At 43.9% G+C, this 26,986-nt stretch overlaps 2 protein-coding genes across 3 annotated transcripts; both read left to right on the forward strand.

Annotated features, from left to right (window-relative positions):
- The first annotated feature begins 2,081 nt into the window (after nucleotides 1-2,081).
- On the forward strand, nucleotides 2,082-18,601 carry xkrx (XK related X-linked). Its single transcript, XM_029731088.1, has 3 exons — nucleotides 2,082-3,088; nucleotides 16,177-16,436; nucleotides 16,527-18,601. Exons 1-3 carry the CDS (start codon nucleotides 2,739-2,741, stop codon nucleotides 17,375-17,377), a joined length of 1,461 nt encoding a protein of 486 aa, XP_029586948.1. The 5' UTR covers nucleotides 2,082-2,738; the 3' UTR covers nucleotides 17,378-18,601.
- Nucleotides 18,602-20,036: 1,435 nt separating this feature from the next.
- On the forward strand, nucleotides 20,037-26,773 carry LOC115173168 (cytochrome b-245 heavy chain-like). 2 transcript variants are annotated; one of them, XM_029731097.1, is made up of 13 exons: nucleotides 20,038-20,393; nucleotides 21,772-21,867; nucleotides 22,147-22,257; nucleotides 22,505-22,589; nucleotides 23,508-23,653; nucleotides 23,865-24,046; nucleotides 24,451-24,577; nucleotides 24,682-24,774; nucleotides 24,886-25,127; nucleotides 25,364-25,526; nucleotides 25,733-25,879; nucleotides 25,989-26,113; nucleotides 26,435-26,773. In XM_029731097.1, the coding sequence occupies exons 1-13, from the start codon at nucleotides 20,349-20,351 to the stop codon at nucleotides 26,559-26,561; spliced, it is 1,689 nt and encodes a 562-aa protein (XP_029586957.1). In that variant the 5' UTR covers nucleotides 20,038-20,348; the 3' UTR covers nucleotides 26,562-26,773. The 2 variants fall into 2 exon arrangements, with proteins under 2 accessions (XP_029586963.1, XP_029586957.1); XM_029731103.1 differs by lacking the exons at nucleotides 21,772-21,867; nucleotides 22,147-22,257 and having other exon boundaries at nucleotides 20,037-20,393.
- Nucleotides 26,774-26,986: the final 213 nt, after the last annotated feature.

Here is a 26,986-nt window from a genome sequence, read left to right on the forward strand (position 1 = left end):
CACTCTCGATGACATGCACACAGCTGCACGCAGTAAGCGTATAAAAAGGCTCAGGACCCAGGAGCAGTGGGAGGTAGCGCTCACCCTCCAAGACCTATGTGAAGCTAGCCACAATAACGGTTAACCACAATAGTGGCATTTGCGGTTCGCCTACAAATTAAAAGTTCCGAATTGAACGTGACCAATTGAAAGTGATGTCATTTGTACTAGATCAAGTTTGGGATGTTGTTATATAAATTCAACAAAATACAATAATTAGTTAATTTGACCCCAAAAAAGAAATTAAAGACAGCTGAAATTGCACTGTGGATTTATTTGACTTCAGAATTTCTTTGGATGCATACTTATATTTCACTGTGCTGCCTTACCTATGGATTGTGTCTCCATGAAATGGTGTATCAGCCTACTCAGTGACACGCACAGAACAGAACTGTGAAGGGTTTACCCAAATATTAGTGTCGTAGCTCTTATTAGGTAAGACTAGCTGTCGCAATTGACGTCGGCTAATGGGGATCCTAATCAAATCTATTAAGGGACTTTGTGGTAAACCACCTCCCCAGTCAGCCTATTGTGCGTTTTGGCATTCATATTTCACTGTAGAGCCTTACAAATGGATTGTGGATCCATGGGATTGTGTATCAGTCTACTCAACCCAACTGTGAAGAGTTTACACTAATATTAACATCGTAGGTCTTATTGCAGGTCTTTGACACCAGTGTGAACTGAGACACGTTAGTTCCCAAGTCAACCTACAATGTGCATTGAACATTCATATTGCAATGTTCAGCTTTACCGATGGATTGTGGATCCATGGAATTGGGGTATCAGTCTACTCAGTGACACCCACAGAACATAACTGTGAAGAGTTTACACAAATATTAACATTGTAGCTCTTATTAAGGAACTTTAACTGTGGCAATTCCCCTCATTATTCAGCCTATTTACGCATATTGACATTAATATTTCATACCCCATTTCATGGATCCACAATCCATACGTAAGGCTGTACAGTGAAAAATGAATGTAAATACGCACAATAGGCTGACTGGGAGGTGATTTACCACAAAGTCCCCTAATATGAGTATAAAGGCTAACATTTGTGTTAACCCTTCACAGGTGTGTTCTGTGGGTGTCACTGAGTAAGCTGATACACAGTGGTGTAAAGCACTTTAGTAAAAATACTTTAAAGTACTACTTAAGTAGGTTTTTGGGGTGTCTGTACTTTACTATTCATATGTTTGACTACTTTGACTTATACTTCACTACATTCCTGAAGAAAATAATGCACTTTTTACTCCGTACATTTTCCCTGACACCCAAAAGTACTCGTTACACTTCGAATGCTTAGCAGGACAGGAAAAGGGTCCAATTTACGCACTTCTCAAGAGAACATCCCTGGTCATCCCTACTGCCACTGATCTGACGGACTCACTAAACACAAATGCTTTGTTTGTAAATGATGTCTGAGTGTTGGAGTGTGCCTCTGGCTATCTTTAAAAAATTTAAAATAAAAATATGGTGCCATCTGGTTTGCTTAATATATGGAATTTGAAATGATTTATACGTTTACTTTTGATACTTAAGTATATTTTTGCAATTACATTTACTTTTGATACTTAAGTATATTTAAAACCAAATACTTTTAGACTTTTACTCAAGTAGTATTTTACTGGGTAACTTTCACTTTTACTTGAGTAATTTTCTATTAAGATATCTTTACTTTTACTCAAGTATGACAATTGGGTACGTTTTCCATCACTGCTGACACACCATTTCATGGATCCACCATCCAGGTAAGATTGTACAGTGAAATATAAGTATGACCCCAAAGCAATTCGGAATTCTAACACATCCACAGCTCGATTTCAACTGACCTTTTTTGTTGTTGGTCAAATTAACTAATTATTGTATTTTGTTGAATTTATATAACAACGTTGGACCATTATCTAGTCCAAATATGTCATAATTCCACTATTTATATCCATTTGCACCACTTTCAATTGTAAACTTTTATTTTGAAGGCAGATTCCACAAGTGTGGCTAATCGTTATTGTTGCTAGCTTCGCATAGATGTGAAGTTAGCAGCAATAGCATGTTCAGACACACCTGCTTTCTTGTTCAGTGGAGGAGCTAACAAAAACATTCACTTTTACATTTCCTCAAGTTTTCAATGGGACTCGACAGCGAATGGATTGCTTCAGTTTTGATTATGGTACAATAGTCAACTTTGCTTTGCAACAAGTAAATGTGGGTACTGAGCCCATCATTTGCAGGCAGACATCAGCGGCATGACTTTTGCATTGCGCTGGAAAATGTATTTGCCGATCTTTGAGATTGTGGGAGTATGACTCGTATTTACACGTATGCGACAACCACTGGATTCGATTTGGAAGACTACCCTAGAGATATGGGTGGTAGCTTATTTTGTATTTTTTGTATTGTGGCCACGGGTGGCAATGCCACGTAATATAGGCTATTGATACACAAAGGAGTTATTCTTGTTGTGTGGGCGAAAGGACAGGACTTACCGCAGAAAACATTGAAGACGTTGTCTAACAAACTTGATACATTCATGAATGATAACAAACTGAATTGCTTTGTTTGAAGAAGTCGATACTTTGTTGCTGGATAAGGATACAATCTGACACTTGGCAAACACTTGGAAACTACACTTTTATTTGAGCCATCCGTCAGCCCTATAGGTCTCCATTGTCTGACATTGTTTTAGTCATTGAGCCATGGAAGAAGAGGGCGAGCCAGTCGTAAATATCTCGGACGTCGAGCAATTCCACCAGGAATCCCCCTCTGAAAACGGAGTCATGTTGGTTGTGAACCACAGTAACATTCAACCCCCTTTCAGCGTGGTGTTGGCCACTTTGTTGTATTGTGCTGAGTTTGTCTGCGCGGCTGTGCTTTGCAACATGTACCACAAGAGCGATGACGACACCTGGATGGGGTTGACCATCACCTTCATGTTGGTGCCCGCTGTATTGACGCAATTGGCGCTGACATTCATTCATAGAGACTTGGGAAGAGACCGCCCACTGGTCCTCTTCTTGCATCTACTACTCCTGGGCCCACTCATTAGGTAGGTATGGTGCCGAGTCATCACAGTGCTGAGTAGTAGCCTAATGTAATGCGTGTTGTACTGCCTTTACCCAAGGCCCAGGCTTTCGTGGTACAGGGAATAAGAGCTCTCACCTCTGGCCCCCGATCAGCTGTTCTCGCTCCCTACATTGGTGGGATCATTCTGGTGCTCTCTCGGGTAGGATGCTGGGGAAGCGTACCGGTTTGACAGGTGGAACTGTGAGTGAGGAGACTTTTCGAAGGAGAGGGTAATATGTAAAATGGCTTATATAGGACTGTTCTACTGCCTCGGGGACTAGAGCAGTTGACTGCACCGCAGGTTCATATACTTTAGTCCCCAGTGAACTCTCTTTCCCGCAACAGCGCTGCAGGCCTTCTAAGAAATGCCTCTGTGGAGAGTAAAATGCTCTACAATGTTAAGTCACTTATCCTAGAATCAGGGCAGTATTTTCCGTCTCTTCAAACCAGACACATTTTTTCATTCGTTTCACATACAGCTGAAGTCGGAAGTTTACATACACCTTAGCCAAATACATTTAAACTCTTAAACTCAGTTTTTCACAATTCCTGACATTTAATCCTAGTAAAGATTCCCTGTTTTGGGTCAGTTAGGCTCACCACTTTATTTGAAGTATGTGAAATGTCAGAATAATAGTAGAGTGATTTATTTAAGCTTTTATTTCATCACATTCCCAGTGGGTCAGAAGTTTACATACACTCAATTAGTATTTGGTAGCATTGCCTTTTAAACTGTTTAACTTGGGTCAAACGCTTTGGGTAGCCTTCCACAAGCTTCCAACAATAAGTTGGGTGAATTTTGGCCCATTCCTCCTGACAGAGCTGGTGTAACTAAGTCAGGTTTGTAGGCCTCCTTGCTCACACACGCTTTTTCAGTTCTGCCCACACATTTTCTATAGGATTGAGGTCAGGGCTTTGTGACGGCCACTCCAATACTTTGACTTTGTTGTCCTTAAGCCATTTTGCCACAACTTTGTAAGTATGATTTGGAAGACCCATTTGCGACCGAGCATTAACTTCCTGACTGATGTCTTAAGATGTTGCTTCAATATATCCACATAATTTTCTTTCCTCATGGTGCCATCTATTTTGTGAAGTGCACCAGTCCATCCTGCAGCAAAGCACCCCCACAACATGATGCTGTCACCCCGCGCTTCACGGTTGGGATGGTGTTCTTCGGCTTGCAAGCCTCCCCCTTTTTCCTCCAAACATAACGATGGTCATTATGGCCAAACAGTTCTATTTTTGTTTCATCAGACCAGAGGACATTTCTCCAAAAAGTACAATCTTTGTCCCCGTGTGCAGTTGCAAACCGTAGTCTGGCCTTTTTATGTGGTTTTGGAGCAGTGGCTTCTTCCTTGCTGAGCGGCCTTTCAGGTTATGTCAGTATAGGACTAGTTTTACTGTGGATATAGATACTTATGTACCTGTTTCCTCCAGCATCTTCACACGGTCCTTTGCTGTTGTTCTGGGATTGATTTGCACTTTTCGCACCAAAGTACGTTCATCTCTAGGAGACAGAACGCGTCTCCTTCCTGAGCGGTATGACGGCTGCGTGGTCCCGTTGTGTTTATACTTGCGTACTATTGTTTGTACAGATGGACGTGGTACCGTCAGGCATTTGGAAATTGCTCCCAAGGATGAACCAGACTTGTGTAGGTCTACAATTTTTGGGCTGATTTCTTTTGATTTTCCCATGATGTCAAGCAAAGAGGCACTGAGTTTGAAGGTAGGCCTTGAAATACATCCACAGGTACACCTCCAATTGACTCAAATGATGTCAATTAGCCTATTAGATGCTTCTAAAGCCATAACATAATTTTCTGGAATTTTCCAAGCTGTTTAAAGGCACAGTCAATTTATGTAAACTTCTGACCCACTGGAATATATACAGGGAATTATAAGTGAAATAATCTGTCTGTAAACAATTGTTGCAAAAATTCTTTGTCATGCACAAAGTATCTGTCCTAAACGACTTGCCAAAACTATAGTTTGTTAACAATAAATTTGTGGAGTGGTTGAAAACCTAAGTGTATGTAAACTTCCGACTTCAACTGTATCTAATTGGCTGAAATGACACCAATTATAGTTCTTGTTTTGGTGTGAAATGCACACGCTTTGAAGGCTCTAATACTGACATTTCTGTAAAGCACTCTTTTACCCCATGACAGTTAAGGTTTCTCTTTGTGTCTAGACCTGTTGAGCAAACCGTGAGTCATTTGTCACTGGTGAATTAAGGTTAAGGTGGAGTCTGGTTGCCGTTTCAAAACAGAGCGTATCTGAGTGATACTGTTGGTTAACTTTGGTGTGTCAACAGAACCTTGGATTTTACAATTTGATCACTGTAGGCCTAGTAGATAGCTGTGGGTGTGGCCCGTAACACTGTAAGAAGTAGGCCTTCAGCATGTTGACTTTACCTCTGCATTGCTTACCATTCCGGTGTACAGATTTTTAAAAAAAGACCCAGCAAAGCAGAATAACGGTGTTTCGTATTTCATTTCTGCGTTCAATCTTTTCAATACCGCAACAAGGACTGCCTTGAATCTGCGAGGTGAATGTGCTCCATTAGAAGTGAAGCGTGATTATCAGCTATGTGTGTGAAATATTCAAATATCTGGAAGAGCCAAGGACTGGAATGTGGAAGCAGTGCCCTGTGTCATATCACTTGAGATTTCTCTAAATGTTATATATTGGAAGACAATAGATGGTTCCATTTTAATAAACACCTTATCTACATACAGTGCCTTTTGGAAAGAATTCAGACCCCATTACTTTTCCCACATTTTGTTATCAAATCTAATCACATTTTATTGGTCACATACACATGGTGAGCAGATGTTAATGCGAGTGTAGCGAAATGCTTGTGCTTCTAGTTCCAACGGTGCAGTAATATCTAACAGGTAATCTAACAATCCTCCAACAACTACCTAATACACACAAATCTAAAGGGGTGAATGAGAATATGTACATGTAAGTATATGGATGAGCGATGGCCGAGCGGTTTAGGCAAGGTGCAATAGATGGTATAAAATACAGTATATACATGTGACATGAGTAATGTAAGATATGTAAGCATTATTAAAGTAGCATTATTTAGAATGGCATTGTATAAAGTGACTAGTGATCATCCATTTATTAAAGTGGCCAGTGATTGGGTCTCAATGTAGGCAGCAGCCTCTCTGAGTTAATGATTGCTGTTTAGCAGTCTGATGGCCTTGAGATAGAAGCTGTTTTTCAGTCTCTCGGCCCCAGCTTTGGTGCAGCTGTACTGACCTCGCCTTCAGGATGGCAGCGGTGTGAACAGGCAGTGGCTCGGCTGGTTGATGTCCTTGATTAACTTTTTGGCCTTCCTGTGACATCGGGTGCTGTAGGTGTCATGGAGAACAGGTAGTTTACCCCCGGTGATGCGTTGTGCAGACCGCACAGTTGCAGTTGCCGTACCAGGCGGTGATACAGCCCTACAGGATTCTCTCGATTGTGCATCTGTTAAAGTTTGTCAGAGTTTTGGGTGACAAGCCAAATTTCGTCAGCCTCCTGAGGTTGAAGAGGCGCTGTTGTGCCTTCTTCACCACGCTGTCTGTGTGGGTGGACCATTTCAGTTTGACTGCGATGTGTACGCCAAGGAACTTAACTTTCCACCTTCTCCACTGCTGTCCCTTCGATGTGGATAGGGGGGTGCTCCCTCTGCTGTTTCCTGAAGTCACCGATAATCTCCTTTGTTTTGTTGACGTTGAGTGAGAGGTTGTTTTGCTGACACCACACTCCGAGTGCCCTCACCACCTCCCTCGTCGTTGTTGGTAATCAAGCCCACTACTGTTGTGTCGTCTGCAAACTTGATGATTGAGTTGGAGGCATGCATGGCCACACAGTCGTGGGTGAACAGGGAGTACAGGAGGGGGCTGAACACGCACCCTTGTGGGGCCCCAGTGTTGAGGGTCAGCGAAGTGGAGATGTTGTTTCCTGCCTTCACCACCTGGGAGTGGCCCGTCAGAAAGTCCAGGACCCAGTTGCACAGGGCGGGGTTGAGACCCAGGGCCTCCAGCTTGATGATGAGCTTGGAGGGTACTATGGTGTTGAATGCTGAGCTGTAGTTACAGCCTTATTCTAAAATGGATAAAATAAAAAATAAAAATGTCCTTAGCAATCTACACACAATACCCCATAATGACAAAGTGAAAACAGGTTATTAAAATTTTTGCAAATGTATTAAAAATAAAAAACAGAAATGCCCTATTTACATAAGTATTCAGACTAGAGGTCAACCGATTATGATTTTTCAACGGCGATACCGATTATTGGAGGACCAAAAAAAATCCGATACCGATTAATCTGCCGATTTTTTTTTTATTTCTTATTTATTTCTTATTACTATTATTTTTTTCTTATTATTATTTTAAAAAATATATATACACTGCTCAAAAAAATAAAGGGAACACTTAAACAACACAATGTAACTCCAAGTCAATCACACTTCTGTGAAATCAAACTGTCCACTTAGGAAGCAACACTGATTGACAATACATTTCACATGCTGTTGTGCAAATGGAATAGACAACAGGTGGAAATTATAGGCAATTAGCAAGACACCCCCAATAAAGGAGTGGTTCTGCAGGTGGGGACCACAGACCACTTCTCAGTTCCTATGCTTCCTGGCTGATGTTTTGGTCAGTTTTGAATGCTGGCGGTGCTTTCACTCTAGAGGTAGCATGAGACGGAGTCTACAACCCACACAAGTGGCTCAGGTAGTGCAGCTCATCCAGGATGGCACATCAATGCGAGCAGTGGCAAGAAGGTTTGCTGTGTCTGTCAGCGTAGTGTCCAGAGCATGGAGGCGCTACCAGGAGACGGGCCAGTACATCAGGAGACGTGGAGGAGGCCGTAGGAGGGCAACAACCCAGCAGCAGGACCGCTACCTCCGCCTTTGTGCAAGGAGGAGCAGGAGAAGCACTGCCAGAGCCCTGCAAAATGACCTCCAGCAGGCCACAAATGTGCATGTGTCTGCTCAAACGGTCAGAAACAGACTCCATGAGGGTGGTATGAGGGCCCGACGTCCACAGGTGGGGGTTGTGCTTACAGCCCATCACCGTGCAGGACATTTGGCATTTGCCAGAGAACACCAAGATTGGCAAATTCGCCACTGGTGCCCTGTGCTCTTCACAGATGAAAGCAGGTTCACACTGAGCACGTGACAGACGTGACAGAGTCTGGAGACGCCGTGGAGAACGTTCTGCTGCCTGTAACATCCTCCAGCATGACCGGTTTGGCGGTGGGTCAGTCATGGTGTGGGGTGGCATTTCTTTGGGGGGCCGCACAGCCCTCCATGTGCTCGCCAGAGGTAGCCTGACTGCCATTAGGTACCGAGATGAGATCCTCAGACCCCTTGTGAGACCATATGCTGGTGCGGTTGGCCCTGGGTTCCTCCTAATGCAAGACAATGCTAGACCTCATGTGGCTGGAGTGTGTCAGCAGTTCCTGCAAGAGGAAGGCATTGATGCTATGGACTGGCCCGCCCGTTCCCCAGACCTGAATCCAATTGAGCACATCTAGGACATCATGTCTCGCTCCATCCACCAACGCCACGTTGCACCACAGACTGTCCAGGAGTTGGCGGATGCTTTAGTCCAGGTCTGGGAGGAGATCCCTCAGGAGACCATCCGCCACCTCATCAGGAGCATGCCCAGGCGTTGTAGGGAGGACATACAGGCACGTGGAGGCCACACACACTACTGAGCCTCATTTTGACTTGTTTTAAGGACATTACATCAAAGTTGGATCAGCCTGTAGTGTGGTTTTCCACTTTAATTTTGAGTGTGACTCCAAATCCAGACCTCCATGGGTTGATAAATTGGATTTCCATTGATTATTTTTGTGTGATTTTGTTGTCAGCACATTCAACTATGTAAAGAAAAAAGTATTTAATAAGATTATTTCTTTCATTCAGATCTAGGATGTGTTGTTTAAGTGTTCCCTTTATTTTTTTGAGCAGTATATATATAATAAATGACAATTACAACAATACTGAATGAACAATGAACACTTATTTTAACTTAACATAATACATCAATAAAATCAATTTAGCCTCAAATAAATAATGAAACATGTTCAATTTGGTTTAAATAATGCAAAAAGACAGCATTGGAGAAGAAAGTAAAAGTGCAATATGTGCCATGTAAAAAGCTAACGTTTAAGTTCCTTGCTCAGAACATGAGAACATATGAAAGCTGGTGGTTCCTTTTAACATGAGTCTTCAATATTCCCAGTTAATAAGTTTTAAGTTGTAGTTATTATAGGACTATTTCTCTCTATACCGTTTGTATTTCATATACCATTGGCTATTGGATGTTCTTATAGGCACTTTAGTATTGCCAGCCTAATCTCGGGAGTTGATAGGCTTGAAGTCGCAAACAGCGCTGTGCTTCATGCATTGCTAAGAGCTGCTGTTTGAATGAATGCTTACGAGCCTGCTGTTGCTTACCACCGCTCAGTCAGATTGCTCTATCAAATATCAAATAATATACTTAATTATAATATAATAAACCGACAGAAATATGATCCTTTGGTCATTAATATGGTAAAATCCAGAAACTATAATTTCGAAAACAAAAAGTTTATTCTTTCAGTGAAATACAGAACCGTTCCGTATTTTATCGAACGGGGGGAAACCGTAAGTCTAAATATTTCTGTTACATTGCACAACCTTCAATGTTATGTCATAATTTGTTAGGAAGAAATGGTCTTCACACAGTTCGCAACGAGCCAGGCGGCCCAAACTGCTGCATATACCCTGACTCTGCGTGCACTGAACGCAAGAGAAGTGACACAATTTCCCTAGTTAATATTGCCTGCTAGCATGAATTTCTTTTAACTACATATGCAAGTTTAAAAAATATACTTGTGTATTGATTTTAAGAAAGGCATTGATGTTCACGGTTAGGTACATTATTGCAACAATTGTGCTTTTTTCGCGAATGCGCTTTTGTTAAATCATCAAGTTGAAGTAGGCTGCGATTCGATGGTAAATTAACAGGCACCTCATTGATTATATGCAACGCAGGACAAGCTAGATAAACTAGTAATATCATCAACCATGTGTAGTTAACTAGTGATTATGTGAAGATTGATTTTTTTTTTATAAGATAAGTTTAATGCTAGCTAGCAACTTACCTTGGCTCCTTGCAGCCACAAGGTCCTTTTGATGCTGCACTCGCGTAACAGGTGGTTAGCCTGCCACGCAGTCTCCTTGTGGATTGCAATGTAATCGGCCATAATCGGCGTCCAAAAAGGCCGATTACCGGTTGTTGTGAAAATGCTGATTAATCGGTTGACCTCTAATTCAGACACTTTGCTATGAGACTCAATGTAGCTCCGGTGCATCCTGTTTCCATTGATCATCCCTTGAGATGTTGTTACGACTTCCACCTGTGGTAAATTAAATTGATTGGACATGATTTGGAAAGGCACACACACATCTGTCTATATAAGGTCCCACAGTTGATAGTGCATGTCAGAGCAAAAAACCAAGCCATGAGGTCGGAGGAATTGTCCGTAGAGCTCCGAGACAGGATTGTGTTCGAGGCACCGATCTGGAGAAGGGTACCAAAACATTTCTGCAGCATTGAAGGTCCCCAAGAACACAGTGGCCTCCATCATTCTTAAATGGAAGAAGTTTGGAACCACCAAGACTCTTCCTAGAGCTGGCCGCCGGCCAAACTGAGCAATTGGGGGAGAAGGGCCTTGGTCAGGGAGGTGACCAAGAACCCGATGGTTACTCTGACAGAGCTCTAGAGTTTTTCTGTGGAGATCGGAGAACCTTCGAGAAGGACAACCATCTCTGCAGCATTCCACAAATCAGGCCTTTATGGTAGTAGCCAGATGGAAGCCACTCCTCAGTAAAAGGTAAATGACAGCCCGCTTGGAGTTTGCCTAAAGGAAACAAGATTCTCTGGTCTGATGAAACCAAGATTGAACTCTTTGGCCTGAATGCCAAGCGTCACGTCTGGAGGAAACCTGGCACCAACCCTATGGTGAAGCGTGGTGGCAGCATCATGCTGTGGGGATGTTTTTCAGCAGCAGGGACTGGGAGAATGGTCAGGATTGAGGCAAAGATGAACAGAGCAAAGTACAGAGAGATCGTTGATGAAAACCTGCTGCAGAGCGCTCAGGACCTCAGACTGGGGCGACGGTTCACCTTCCAACATGACAACGACCCTAAGCAAACAGGCAAAACAACGCTGGAGTTGTTTTGGGACAAGTGTAAATGTCCTTGAGTGGCTCAGCTAGAGTCCGGACTTGAACCCGATCAAACGTCTCTGGAGAGACCTGAAAATAGCTGTGAGGCGAAGTTCTCCATCCAACCTGACAGAGCTTGAGAGGATCTGCAGAGAAGAATGGGAGAAACTCCCCAAATACAGGTGTGCCAAACTTGTAGCGTCATACCCAAGAAGACTCGGATGTAATCGCTGCCAAAGGTGCTTCAACAAAGTACTCAGTAAAGGGTCTGAATACTAGTTTTTTCTTTTTAATACATTTGCAAAATTGTCTCATCCTGTTTTTGCTGTGTCATGGGGTATTGTGTGTAGATTGAGGGGGGGTTGTATAGGCTGTTATTGTAAATAAGAATTTGTTCTTAACTGACTTGCATAGTTAAATAAAAATATACAATAAAATACCCATGAGGACACAAGGCTGTAATCGCTGCCAAAGGTACTTCCACAAAGTACTGAGTAAAGGGTCTGAATACTTATGTAAATGTGGTATTTAATAAAAAAATGTTTTACTTGTGTTTGCTTTGTCAAAAGGGGGTATTGGGTGTAGATTTATGAGGGACAAAAAAACGATTTAATCAATATCATAATAAGGCTGTAAAGTAACAAAATGTGGAAAACGTCAAGGGGTCTGAATACTTTCCGAAGGCACTGTATATGTTCAATTCAAAGGGCAGGTTTGGCGTGACCTCTGACTCTACTAGCTCCACCTTTTATGACAAATCAAGTGACTGACTAGCAGGCATTTTCCAAGCCTGCACAAGGCATGACACTGTTTACAGCCATGCTCCCCCACTCCCTCACTGTAGCAGTGCTGATCAGTGAGAATCAGACCTTTTTTTATTTGTTTGTTTTCAGAAGAACTAGATCAAGGTTCGGTTTCAGGGTTTTTCTGCTACAGCTACACAGTTCTATAATTATACTCTGGAGGGTGGCTTGTTTGGGGATGTTTTGAGGAAGCTACGTATCATTCCCGTCCAGACATTTTCCTGCCTTAAACCATATTTGGTTTCTAAGTGAACGGTTAACTGTGTCAAAAACAGATGCACTAGATAAACAGCTGTGCTTTAATTCCAGTTACTCCCACAGACCACATCTCCGCTCTGGGCTGATCTGTTGTGCACTTCCTGTGGAGCATGGTGGATGATGTCGTCATCATCATCAGATCATCTGCTGTGTCGGTGCAATTCAATATTGCACGTTGCCTAGCAACTCCGCCCGAGGGTTTGAATGTTGATGACTGCACGGCTTGCTTTACTAAGTAACAGGCAAGGACTAGCTCACAATGTTGTATCCGTCTTGTAACTCACATGCTCACATGTCAATGAATGAACACACAGTAAAGTTTCACAAGCAATGTAGCTTAGAATCTTTCTAAGATAATACTGTATGTTGACAAGATGTCACATGGCCAACTGGGAATCTCTGTATAGTGTCAGGTTAGTTCCCTGCTTGAGTGACCCTTGTCACAGCTTGTCTAAGATAATATAATTATCCCCCGAGGCAGAGGTAGCTACATACTTAGTCACTACTCTCCCTGTCCCATCATGCAACTCTGAAAGTGTTTACACACAGTGAGGAAAGGTTGGTGTCTTGATGTCCTTGTATTCTGAAATGCTAACTTAGTGCAAACACTCAAAGAAATTGAATTTGTCCAAAGGTCAAAATTGATCTTCTTTTTTTAGCACCAATGTCTCTTGTGGGTGTTATGTCAAAGCACTGTTAAGCGTAACAGGGTGAGAAATCTCTACTGGACCTTTTAAGGAGCATGTTGAAAGTATTTCCTGATGATGAAACCGCCAATGTGACATTTTCTATGAAAACAAAAGACGCAGTTGCTTGAACTGCAGCCCATGCCTTAAAGCAGGGTTTCTCAAATCCTGCCCACAACTGGCAGCACCCAAGTGATCATAAATTCGGAGCACTGGTGCACCTGACCCGTTCGTAATGCCCATGGGTCAATTTGGTTTGACATTTGATATCCCTATGGGGCTAGTTGGGGACCATCATTAAATTACATGGGATAATATATAAAAATGTCAATAGCTCCAAATTTCAGTGACAAACCTCAAACCAACTATAAATTGTAGAAATGCATATACAAATATTGAAAGTATTAAAATACACTATTTACAAAAGTATGTGGACACCCCTTCAAATTGGTGGATTTGGCTATTTCAGTGACACCCGTTGCTGACAGGTGTATAAAATCGAGCACACAGCCATGCAATCTCCATAGACAGACATTGACAGTAGCATGGCCTTACTTAAGAGCTCTGTGACTTTCAACGTGGTACTGTCATAGAATGCCACCTATCCAACAAGTAATTTTGTCAAATTTCTGCCCTGCTAGAGCTGCCCTTGTAACTGTAAGTGCTGTTATTGTGAAGTGGAAACGTCTAGGAGCAACAACGGCTCAGCCGCAAAGTGGTAGGCCACAAGCTCACAGAACGGGACCACCCAGTGCTGAAGCGCGTTGCGTGTAAAAATAGTCTGTCCTCGCTTGCAACATTCATTACCGAGTTCCAAACTGCCTTTGGAACCATGCGCAATGCCGAGTGTCGGCTGGAGTGGTGTGAAGCTCGCCACCATTGTACTCTGGAGCAGTGGAAACGCGTTCTCTGGAGTGATGAATCAATCACGCTTCACCATCTGGCTGTCCGATGGACGAATCTGTGTTTGGAGGATGCCAGGAGAACGCTACCTGCCTGAATGCATAGTGCCAACTGTAAAGTTTGGTGGAGGAGAAATAATGGCTAGGCCCCTTAGTTCCAGTGAAGGTACATCTTAACGCTACAGCATACAATTACATTCTAGACGATTCTGTGCTTCCAACTTTGTGGCAACAGTTTGGGGAAGGCCCTTTCCTGTTTCAGCATGACAATGCCCCCGTCCACAAAGTGAGGTCCATACAGAAATTGTTTGTCAAGATTGGTGTGGAAGAACTTGACCGGCCTGCACAGAGCCCTGACCTCAACCCCATCAAACACCTTTGGGATGAATTGGAACGCCGACTGCGAGCCAGACCTAATCGCCCAACATCAGTGCACGACCTCACTAATTCTCTTGTGGCTGAATGGAAGCAAGTCCCCGCAGCAATGTTCCAACCTCTAGTGGAAAGCCTTCTCAGAAGAGTGGAGGCTGTTATAGCAGCAAAGGGGGGACCAACTCCATATTAATGGCCATGATTTTGGCATGAGATGTTTGAGCATGTGTCCACGTACTTTTGGACGTGTACTGTATGTACTTCATGAAAATATTGTCCCATTTACATTGTGTAACATATTGAAATGGGCTATCCAATGTCAAACCGCACCAGCCAGCTGAAGCTAGTTGACTAGCACTATCTAGCCTAGGTGACTTCAAGACACACAACTTGAAAACAGTGTAACCAGGTCATCTAGAAGGGTGAGTGACTAATTGTGAACTGTTTTGACAGAGTGAATGTACAAACATTTGCCACTTGCGAACACACACACACAAGACACCCACATTACCCCCCCCCCCCCCTCCCAAGACAACTAATTTGGCTTCAGTCATGGCCACTGCATTTCTTAATAACCAAACTAAAAAACAAGACCAAAACAGGAAGTTCAGCCCCCCCTTTTTAAGGTAGTTCCTTATTGCATGTGTGTTTTACTTTGCTCTTTTTACAAGAACTTGTACTATAAACTGAGAGCAAAGTGATTTTTATGGCCTGGGAGTGATTACCTGGCAGTAGGCACTTTGCTTCAGCCAATGGTACCATTAGATGCTGCTGTTACATCGGGCATATTGATTCTGCCAGCCAACCTTTTTCTCAGCCATGCTTTTTCCTGTAAGTGAAATGCATTTAGTCTCTTAGTCATTTTTTTCAGTGCTGGCTGGCTGGCTAGACTGACTCAGCACTCATTCTCGGATGCATTATGATGCCAAATTTCCCTGGAAGTAAATCAGTCTTGTGCCTGCTACTGCTCTCCATCTGTAGACCTTAGTTTCATGATTGTGCAATCAAACAAGATGGCCTCGATTCTTATGCATAGGCTACCAGTATAGTAGTACCACTCGAGTGATGAGGCAGCTTGTGGATGGCACAGAGCGCCTTCCTTACCCCTCCTTTAAATGTCTCACAGTTCAGCGAGAGTTGAAGTCAAAGACGAGGGGCGGCATGTTTCGGTTATGCACCGCAAGGTCACAGCCAACGTGATTCAACCAGCACCACAACAGCTGAAAAAACACAGCGGCTGAAAATGGCTGACGGACTGTATGCCAGAGGGCTCTCGTAGCAGCACACAGCTGAGCTGCCAGGAAGTGAATCCTAGTAGTAGCTAGCCTGTCTGTGTGTTCTCTCCCCTAAAGCCCATGTCCAAAGTAGGAGCTGTTTTGGTCTGAAAGACAACATTCCAGCAACTGTGTGATTTACTAGTTGAGTGTGGATACATTGGATGTTTATTAAGTGCCTTGTGTACAGCTAACCCCTGCACTGGTGCTAGTCAACGTAAACAGACGTAAAGGAGAGCTACACCACATGTTTGTCAGTGAACAGTGAAAGCATTTACCTCTGGGAAGGGAACACACCCTTCTTAGGTTTCAGTGCTATATCAGTCATGCAAAGGCTGTCACATAGACTGCCCTCTGGTGGAGTCATATATATAAATGTCACATTTCAGTCTTCAATTTAAATGTGAAGAAAAATATGATATTTATTGAATGATAATACAAACCCTTGACTGAAAATAAACAAGACAATGTTTTTTTCTTAGCCTGTATTGCCCTTTGGTGGTTATGTGAAATTGCTCCATTTTCAGTGGCCCTCTTCTATCCTCAGGTGTTTCGAGGCTCTGATGGTTTATTTTAAGGCAGGTAAAAAGGAGGAGCCGTACGTGACCATCTCCAGGAAGATCAAGCTGAAGAAAGACCAGGGCACGCCCATGGAGTGGGAGATTGGCCACTCAGAGCGCAAGCTGGCCACCCACCGGAACGCCTTCAAACGCACCGCCGTCATCCAGGCCTTCCTGGGCTCTACCCCCCAGCTCACCCTGCAGCTGTACGCCACCATCCAGGAGAAGTACTTACTCCCCATCAGAAGTAAGAGTTCTCTTGATGGCATTAATGGTGAATGCTGTATGTCTTGTTTTGGAGGGTCTAACGAGTGCTTTGTCTCTGTGTTCATCCCAGTGACTCTGATGATTATCTGCCTCATCTCCGTCACCTACGGGGCCCTGGTGTGCAGCGTTCTGGCCATCAACATCCGCTACGACGACTACAAGGTGCGGCTGCGCCCGGCCGCCTACCTCTGCATGATCCTGTGGCGGGTCCTGGAGATCGCCACGCGCGTCACCTCCCTGGTGCTGTTCAGCACGGCGCTCACCTACTGGGTGATCCCCGTTGGCCTAGGCAACCTTCTCTTCTTCTTCCTGCTGCCCTGGGTCGAATTCTGGGCGCGACGCGCCTCGCTGCCCGACAACGTGGAGAAGAACTTCAGCAAGCTGGGCACCACAGTGGTGCTGTCGCTGGTTACCTTCCTGTACGCCTGCATCAACATCTTCTGCTGGTCGGCCGTGCAGCTGGACCTGGGTCACCGCGACCTCATCGAGAAGAAGCAGCGCTGGGGCCGCCTGGCCGCCTACTACGGCGGACGCTTCCTCGAGAACGGCGCGCTCATCACCCTCTGGTACTTCCACAAGTCGGACTTCTACGAGTACGTGTGCGCCCCGTTGCTGGTGGCTCAGCTGCTCATCTGCTACAGCCTGGCCGTGCTCTTCATGCTACTCTTCTACCAGTTCTGCCACCCGTGTCGGCGCCTCTTCAGGCACAACGTGCACGACTGCCTGGCCTGCGTCTGCTGCTGTATCTGCTGCCGCAGGGGTGGGGGGAGAGAGGGGCAGGGGCAACCCAATTCCTATTCCACCACTGCCACCATGGTGCTGGTGCCATTGGAGCCGCCAGAACTGCAGCCCCCCGACCTAACCAGCCTGCTGGTGGAGCGGGAGACGGCCATCATTGAAGACATAATGGAGGCGGCTTGAGAAGGCCCCATGTGATGATTTGATGATATGGGGTCATTGCGTGGTGCAGCTACTGAACTAATGGCTATGTACACTCAGGACTGTTATACTGTGAGTGGTGCAGATGAGACGGACAGAGCTGCTTGTTCTGCACTGCGGTGCACAGAGGGCAAGTTGGTCCCAAGTGGTTAGCTAAGCGCATTTGAAATTGGTACCATGATTTTATCGATTCTCCTCATTTTAGAATAACACGTGCATGCAGAGCTTCTGGGCTCAAAAAGATCAGCTGTGATATAGACAATTTTGCATCGCTGTTGTTGAATGGGCATACTGTACAGGTAGAGAGGCAGTGGGCCACGGGAGACCAAAGGATGTACTGTGATAAGATATGCCGCCGTGATGCTCAAAGGCAGACTTGAGAAAAGCAGCACGGGGGTCAGATACAGTGGGGCCAGGTGTGTAGAGACACGCGGCCTCGGGCCGACTTGCCCTTTAAACTGGGACTTCCCCTGCTTACCTTCTCAGGGGTTTACTTAATGAATAAACCCAACATGTTGCATTGGGTCTCTTTCATCCACACATCAAAGCCCATATGTAACATGAAGGAAATGAAAGGTCAGATGAAATCCGAGCTATCTTCCTCAAACCCCGCTCCACCCAGCGTGTATTTAATGAATGGTTTGTATTGTTAGTACCTGGCCTTATTTGTTGTTGTTGTTGCCTTTTGTGCACAGTGTTTAAAAGTCAAGCTCGGTGAGTCATGCCGTGTTCACGCGCTAGTCGGGAACTAGGAAACTCAAAATGTCCAACTTGCTAACTGGTTGAACGCGGCACGACTTACAAGTTGGACATTTCAGAGTTTTGTAGTTCCAACTAGCACGTGAACGTGGCAATAGCCATTGATCATTTTAAAGAACAAATGGGTTAAAGAGACAATGGAGATTTGATGTAATCACACACATTGTAATTGAGATGCAATTCACAACTGTTTACGTTCAATGATGCCTTACCGGTAGTCTGAGTACCAGTCTCTTTACCTAACGTTCCACTCCTTGCCACTCCTTGTCATTGCCAATTGGGATTAGCTAAAGAGACTGGTACCCAGGCTACCTTAATGGTACCTTATGTCTGAAATATTAAAGTCCGTTATTAGTCTGCTTTTTAAATGTATGGTCTGTTCAATAGCATGTTAAGTGCCTTAACTACTGCATTATTACTTGAATAAAAAAGTTATTGAATACTAAATGCTGTAATATAAAGAAAACACATTTTTATTTTACCAGTTAGTATCCTATATGGACTTTCCAAAAACCATGTACAGTGCATTCTGAAAGTATTCAGACCGCTTGACTTTTTCCACATTGTTACATTACAGCCTTATTCTATAATTGATTCAATTGTTTTTTTTCCCCCTCAATCTGCACACAATACCCCATAATGACAAAGCAAAAACAGGTTTTTAGAAATGTTAGCAAATCCATTAAAAAAAATGACAAATAACATTTACGTAAGTATTCAGACCCTTTTGTTGAAGCACCTTTGGCAGCGATTACAGTCTCGAGTCTTCTTGGGTATGATGCTACAAGCTTGGCACACCTGTATTTGGGGAGTTTCTCCTGTTCTTCTCTGCAGATCCTCTCAAGCTCTGTCAGGTTGGATGGGGAGTGTCACTGCACAGCTATTTTCAGGTCTCTCCAGAGATGTTAGATCAGGTTCAAGTCTGGGCTTTGGCTGGGACACTCCTGCGTTGTCTTGGCTGTGTACTTAGGGTTGTTGTCCTGTTGAAAGGTTAACCTTGACCCCAGTATGAGGTCCTGAGTGCTCTGCAGCAGGTTTTCATCAAGGATCTCTCTGTACTTTGGTCCGTTCATCTTTGCCTCAATCCTGACTAGTCTCCCAGTCCCTGCCGCGGAAAAACATCCCCACAACATGATGCTTCCACCACCATGTTTCACCGTAGGGATGGTGCCAGGTTTCCTCCAGATGTGACACTTGGCATTCAGGCCGAAGAGTTCAATCTTGGTTTCATTAGACCAGAGAATCTTGTTTCACATGAGAGTCCTTTAGGGGCCTTTTGGCAAACTCCAAGCGGGCTATCGTGCATTTTATTGAGGAGTGGCTTCCGTCTGGCCACTATACCATAATTGGTGGATTGCTGCAAAGATGGTTGTCCTTCTATTCGGTTCTCCCATCTCCACAGAGAAACTCTGGAGCTCTGTCAGTGTGATCATCGGGTTCTTGGTCACCTCCCTGACCAAGACCCTTCTCCCCCGATTGCTCAGTTTGGCTGGGTGGCCAGCTCTAGGAAGAGTCTTGGTGGTTCCAAACACCTTCCATTTAAGAATGATGGAGGCCACTGTGTTCTTGGGGACCTTCGACACTGCAGGAATGTTTTGGTACCCTTCCCCTGATGTGTGCCTCGACACAATCCTGTCTCGGGGCTCTATGGACAATTCCTTGGACCTCATGTTTTGGTTTTTGCTCTGACTTGCACTGTCAACTGTGAGACCTTATATAGACAGGTGTGTGCCTTTTCAAATCATAAATTTACCACAGGTGGAATCCAATCAAATTGTAAAAACATCTCAAGGACAATCAATGGAAACAGGATGCACTGGAGCTCAATTTCGAATATCACAGCAAAGGGTATGAATACTTATGTAAATAAGGTATTTCTGTTTGTTTTTTTAATACATTTGCAAAAAAATATAACATGTTATCGCTTTGTCAACCATAGTCGGTCAAGAGCCAACTATAGTCGGTCAAAAAAAGTCTTCCTCATTCCAAAGGCGTGGGAAATGGGATTCTGACGCGCTCTTAACAAATATAAATGATTTCCTCCTCCCTGAGGAAATGCAATTTTATGGTCTGTATTTCCTTGGCATGACTGACCACTGACCTTAAATGGGTGGGGTTTGAACAGGTGCACTGTATAAAAACGACAGGTAACGGCTTAAAGACCAGTAGTGGTGGACGGCGAAAGTCCTTCAAAATGGGCAACTGGATCATTAACCATGGACTGACATACTTCATACTGGTAAGAACATGATGTATTACCTTAATCATATTGGATCATGTAGGCTATAGTCAATGTATCATTTCAGTGAATGCGATACATGTATTTGGGCTTTTAAGGACTTTTAAGACAAAGCGCATTTGAGTGATGGCACAGATGCGTAATATCTCTCCAAATGCGCAAAATACGATAACTTGGTTAGCTTTACTGAAACCCCAAAAGGTCGTGTCTACACTTGACACTTACATGCGACTTCTGCTACCAGAATACCAAGATTGCATTGAAAAGACGGGTCTATTCGCTACTTGGTCTGATATTGTACAAATCTGGCTGACCACTTCACGAGGTGGTCAGGGATGCATTGTGTGCGGATTTCTCCTTAGTCTGAACGCAATCAGGCTACCGAAAGGGCATACATTGGGCGACGACATCACCTATCCTCCCGCATGCCTCCAGAAAACGTGTGTTTTGGACCGAGAGGCAGCTTTTTATTATAAAGTTGGAGGAAATACGTTCCTAGCGTGTGAAGGCACGCGTCTACTGGCCTCATACACGCTAGCTAATATGTTTGGTTAGGCTAGAGTTAGGCTAACCCGTTTGCAATCGCTTTAGCGTTGCTTGCTGGCTAGCTACAGAGGTAGCTACTGCCACCAGTTGTTGTTGTGTTATCATATTTAGCCTATTCCACTGTTTGTAGAATGCATAGTCATTTGAAAATAGCGCGTGAAAAGGGAATCCGGACACACTGTGGACAGGGTAGACACTTAAAATGTGGTGTCAGTGCATGACTCGTTCGGGAATTCCATGATCACCCTTACAAAAAAAGATTACAGTTTTTAACCTGCAGTCGACTGTGGTATTTTGGACGCAGTAATTGCAGTGGTCCAAGGCATTGCATCTCATTGCAAGAGGCGTCACTGCAGTCCCTGGTTCGAATCGAGGCTGCATCACATCCGGCCGTGATTGGGAGTCCCATAGGGCGGCGCACAATTAGCCCAGCGTCGTCCGGGGTAGGCCGTCATTGTAAATAATAATTTGTTCGTAACTTACTTCCCTAGTTAAATAAAGGTAAAATAAATACATTGCAGAGTAACTGCACTTTGCAAAATTACTGTAGTAAAAAAAGTGTTATTTTGGACGCAGTATTTGCAACATACTGCAGTTAGACTGCACTTTAACTCCAGTTGTACTGCAGTTATACTGCACTCTGACCGCAATCTTTTTTTGTAAAGGCAAAACTATGATCAGAATACTAAAGCTGCATGAACTGTCAAGTCTAGACAATGGCAAGATATGTTATTTTGAGAGGAATGCATGTTATTTTTAAGAGTAATAAATAGAAGACTACAATATTCCCAATCCTGCTGTTTTGGTCATCTTTTCCTGGCTGGATTTACAGGTGGTCTGGATGGCCATCAACATATTCCTCTTTGTCTGGTTCTACTTCTTGTACGACTTGGGGGATCGGTTTTTCTACACGCGACACCTTTTAGGGGTGAGTCTTACCATAATATTTAGGCCCTAGGTAGTATAAACATAGTATACTGTAAATGCTCAATTAATAATGTATTCCTATGATTTTTAAATAGGACAAGTATGAAGTATCCGACTTCAAATTGGAATTGTCTGTTGAATTTGTTTCTATTTAGTTACAAAGTTTTAACTGAGTCTTACCTGTAGTTTACACCATTCCTTATGATAGGACAGATGTCACAGAGGGTATGTATAGGATAACACACTGCAGAGGTTGACGTGGGTGTCTTTGGGCTTTCAGTCCGCGTTGGCCTGGGCCAGAGCCCCTGCTGCCGTCCTCAACTTCAACTGCCTGCTGATTCTGCTGCCTGTGTGTCGGAACCTGCTGTCTGTTGTCCGCGGCTCCTTCGTGGTAAAACTAATCCTAAGGGTTTAGCCAAGGGGTCTTGCAATTATTGCCTAATTTGTCGTCACAGCATCTTGTGGCAAACATTCCTCTGTACGTTACTGTATAGTTATATTGTCTGATGATAACTATAACAGAACGGACTTGTATTGGTTGAAGTGCTCTGCCAATATATTAAAGGTTCGTGGCTTTTAATTTACTTTCATTATCGTCTTCCTAATTTGTCTTGAACTTACTTGTGTTGCTGTTTCAGTGCTGTGGGCGAACTATGAGGAAACAGCTGGACAAAAATATCAGTTTCCACAAGCTGGTGGCCTACATGATTGGCCTGATGACAGGTATGCGACGCTTGCTTCCTGGTCAGATAACCAGCCGAAAAAACCCTAACCTGAAGCCTTTACTTTCTCATGCACTGATAAGTAATCTAGTCGTAAACAAAGTTCGATTTTTAGGTGACAATGGTGATGAAACGTTTAAGATTTATTTGAAATTGTTACCAGCATTATTTGGTCAACACAAAATATGACACTTTCTTATTGTGGTGAAGGCACAATAAGGTCAAGGGGTGAAAAAGACCAAGAGACTGAAGCTGGAAATTGACTTACTAGGGTTGTTGAATGGGGAGATCCTGACCTCAGAGAGACTAAAGGCCTTACAAAGTATTTCTCAAGAAGAACAGAGTAAAACAGATCTGACACATTCGATAGAACATTTGAACATTCATCCAGTATCTTTTGATATTGCCTGATGGACTATTCAGGCTATATTGAAGATGTCATTGAAAACCTCAGCTTCTGTTTAAATACCAGTACATGGTTCAACGTAGATTGAAATGCTTGAGGAATGGAGAACGACATTCAGACACTGCTTCTTTTATGTTATCCCTGTGCCATTATCCCTGTGCCATACCAGTACATGGTTCAAAGTAGATTAAACCATTTCAACATAGATTGTGCCATTATCTTTGTGCCAATTTCTACACTTTTCTATTCTTAAATAAGAGTTTTTCAATAGAATGGAGTAGTGGTATCCAATCAAGGCAGTGACTCAGATCTAAAGTTCAACTAATTTACCTGCGCTGCCCTGAATGGATGTCAAATTTGGGGGTGGTTTATTCAGATCCCTAATAGATTTTGCCAAAGCAGCAGCTATTCTTCCTGGGGTGGAATGATCCTGTTGAACACATAGGAATCTCCATTCTATTCCTAATGCTAAATGAAAAGTTAAACTGTCTATTTCCTCTTGTTTTGTGGCAGCGGTTCACATCATTGCCCATTTGCTGAACGTGGAGCGGTACTACAACAGCTGGCATGGAGAGTATGATGCCCTCAGCATGGCCCTGTCCAGACTGAACGACTCGGGCAACACCACCTACCTGAACCCAATCCGCTCTACAACCACTGTACGGCTTGCAAGCCATTGGAGTTTTAATCATTTGTTTAGTACTGTATTATAATTCTTTGTATGTTATTGTAATTAGGGCACCAAGTGTTTCCTAGTCAGGTCTGGTATACCAAACAAACTCCTGGCACAAGTCCTTGTAGAAGTTTTATATAGGCCTAGAGGTCATGTGAATGACTTGGGTGCATTCTGATTGGCTCCTTCTGCCTCAGACTCCGAACCTCCTGGTGTTCACCACCATCGCTGGGATCACGGGCGTAATCATCACACTGGCACTCATCCTTATGATCACCTCGTCCATGGAGTTCATCAGGCGCAGCTACTTCGAGGTCTTCTGGTTCACACACCACCTCTTCATTGTCTTTTTTGCTGGGCTGGTCATCCATGGAGCCGGGTAAGGCGCGCTCTCTCAGTCCCAGCTCCCAGTCATTTTAAAGCTACAATATCTGACCAAATTCACGTAGAAATGTCAATTATAAATCTCATTGAAGGCAAAGCTAAGAAGCAGTAGATCTGTTCTATGTGCACTATTTCTATGTTTCCTGTTTTTGCATCTTTTACTTTCGGTTTAGTACACCAGCTGACAATATTTTTTTGTTATGGAAAAGGTATTTCACAGAGGTTTAGATGGTGCAATGATTCTCTACACTATACTTGCTTGTTTTGTCACAAAAATTATGCGAACTACTGTATTAGGATTTTTGCAACCAGGAAATGGTGGAGCGATTTCTGCATAGTGCACCTTTTTAAGAATAAATGTTTGTTTTGGATTACAAGTCAATGGTTTTGTCCCTACAGACGCATAGTTCGAGGTCAAACAAACGCCAATCCGCCATATAATATCACCTTCTGTAAAGATCATATAGAAGACTGGGGGAAGAAGAAAATGTGTCCCATCCCTCAGTTTGCAGGGGGGTTCCCACAGGTAAGAGGTTCCTCAATGACACGTAATAATATCACCTCCAATCAAAAATAACTTAAGAGAATCGTCTTAGATACAGTATATCCTGTGTTCCCATGTCCTTATAGACCTGGATGTGGGTGATAGGTCCCATGGTCCTCTATGTGTGTGAGCGCTTGCTGCGCTTCATCCGCTACATTCAGGCTGTCAAATACAGAAAGGTACGTGTGCACTGCAGTAACTACTAACTATTCTGTGTAATTGACAATAATTGTATTTTCCTTTCCATGGCCAGATAATCAATATCCGTTTCTCGAACGCTCCCCTCTTAGATAGTGATTCGGCCGTCCAAAGTACTGGAACTGCAGCTGGTGAAGAATGGTTTCAAAATGGACGTGGGCCAGTACGTCTTCCTCAACTGCCCAGCCATCTCCCAGCTGGAGTGGCACCCCTTCACCATGACCTCTGCCCCCGAGGAGGACTTCTTCAGCGTGCACATTCGCTCTGTAGGTGACTGGACCCAGAAACTCATCAGCATCGTGGAGCAGCTCCCTGAGGGGGCTCAGGGACCGAAGTAAGTTATCTTTATAGAAAAGCAGACAATGGCTTATAGTGTAGCAGCAAGCTCCTCATCTTTGTTGATGGGGAGGATAAGGGGCATCAATGCATGATTTCTGTGAAAGGTCCAAGTTACATGCACAGTTTAAGTTGGAAACCATTCCTGAATGCATAGGAATTAGGTTTAGCTGGTCAAATCATTCTGCCCTCCTATCCTGTTTGCGATGGCTTGACCTTTGACCTGTCCCTCAGAATGGGTGTGGATGGACCGTTTGGTACGGCCAGTGAGGATGTGTTTGACTACGAAGTCGCCATGCTGGTTGGCGCTGGAATCGGAGTCACCCCCTTCGCCTCCATCCTCAAGTCCATCTGGTACAAATTCAAGGACTCCAACCCTGAGCTACGCACCAGAAAAGTAGGGAACATATTGATACTCTCTGGCGTTCCATTGAAGCTACTAACCAGACGGCTTTAGTCCTGCAAACCAGTCTAATTCCACGATGCACCTGAATGTCTCTGTGAACATTAGTCTTTATCATGGACTTTTGCCAGCATAGCATGTTATAGCTTCGGTATTGAATTGTTTGAAATCACATTCTCATATTTACTTCCTGGTTGCAGATCTACTTCTATTGGCTGTGCAGGGAGACGCATGCATTCGAGTGGTTTGCAGATCTGTTGCAGGTGCTGGAGAGGGAGATGGAGGAGAGAGGCATGGGAAACTTCCTCACCTACAAACTCTACCTCACTGGATGGGATCAGAGCCATGTACGTAAGGCAGCATACATACACCCACCAACAATCTGTATTACCATATTCCACTGTGAGACATGCAGTAGTTGTGGTAGCGTCTGTTCACTATCTTTCTTCTCCATAGGCAACTCATGTGATGGTTCATGCGGATGCGGACACGGATGTGGTCACTGGTCTGAAGCAGAAAACCAACTACGGCAGGCCCAACTGGGATAAGGAGTTTGAACAAGTGTGCAAAGAGAATCCGACGTACGTTTGTTTACAACACGTCTTGAGATGACAATATTCCCTTATAAATCAGTTCTGGACAGTAGTTAAAGCGGCAATATGTAACTTTTTGGGGCGACCCTACCAAATTCACAAGTCTAAGAAGCTGTACATCTGTTCTATGGGCGCTATTTCTATGCTTCCCGTTCTTATGTGCACAAAATGAGAGAAATAAGCTTTTTAGAGGCCAAGAAATGGCAGAGCGATTTCTGCATCTTTAAAAACTGGGGTTTTACATATATCTTGGACTGTACCCTTCATTGACTAAACTACTATATATGTCTCTCTTATCAATGTCTACAGGTCAGTGGTGGGCACGTTCTTGTGTGGCCCTGTGGTCTTAGCTACCGTCTTGTCAAAGAAATGTGTCAAATACACGGACGTCGATCCCCGAAAGACCAAATTCTACTTCAACAAGGAGAACTTCTGAGCAAAACAATGTCTAATCTGCCCCCCCTACTAAAGCTGGCTCTTTGGTTTTCCAAAAATATGTTTTTAAAACAATTCATCTGGGAGCTTCCTGAGTGGTGCAGCAGTGCTGCCGGCTGGATTTTCCTTGTTCCATCGCACTCTAGCAACTCCTTGTGGCGGGCTGGGCGCCTGCAAGCTGACTTCGGTCGCGAGCTGGACGGTGTTTCCTCCTACACATTGGTGCGGCTGACTTCCGGGTTAAGCGAGCAGTGTGTCAAGAAGCAGTGCGGCTTGGCAGGGTCATGTTTCGGGGGATGCATGGCTTTCAACTTCACCTCTCCTGAGTCTGTAGGGGAGTTGCAGTGATGGGACAAGACTATAACCAATTGGATGTCAAGAAATTGAGGGGGGGAGAATATATTTTTTACAAGAATCTGAACATGA

Source organism: Salmo trutta, chromosome 3 (genome assembly GCF_901001165.1).
Source record: "Salmo trutta chromosome 3, fSalTru1.1, whole genome shotgun sequence".
Lineage (NCBI taxonomy): Eukaryota > Metazoa > Chordata > Actinopteri > Salmoniformes > Salmonidae > Salmo > Salmo trutta.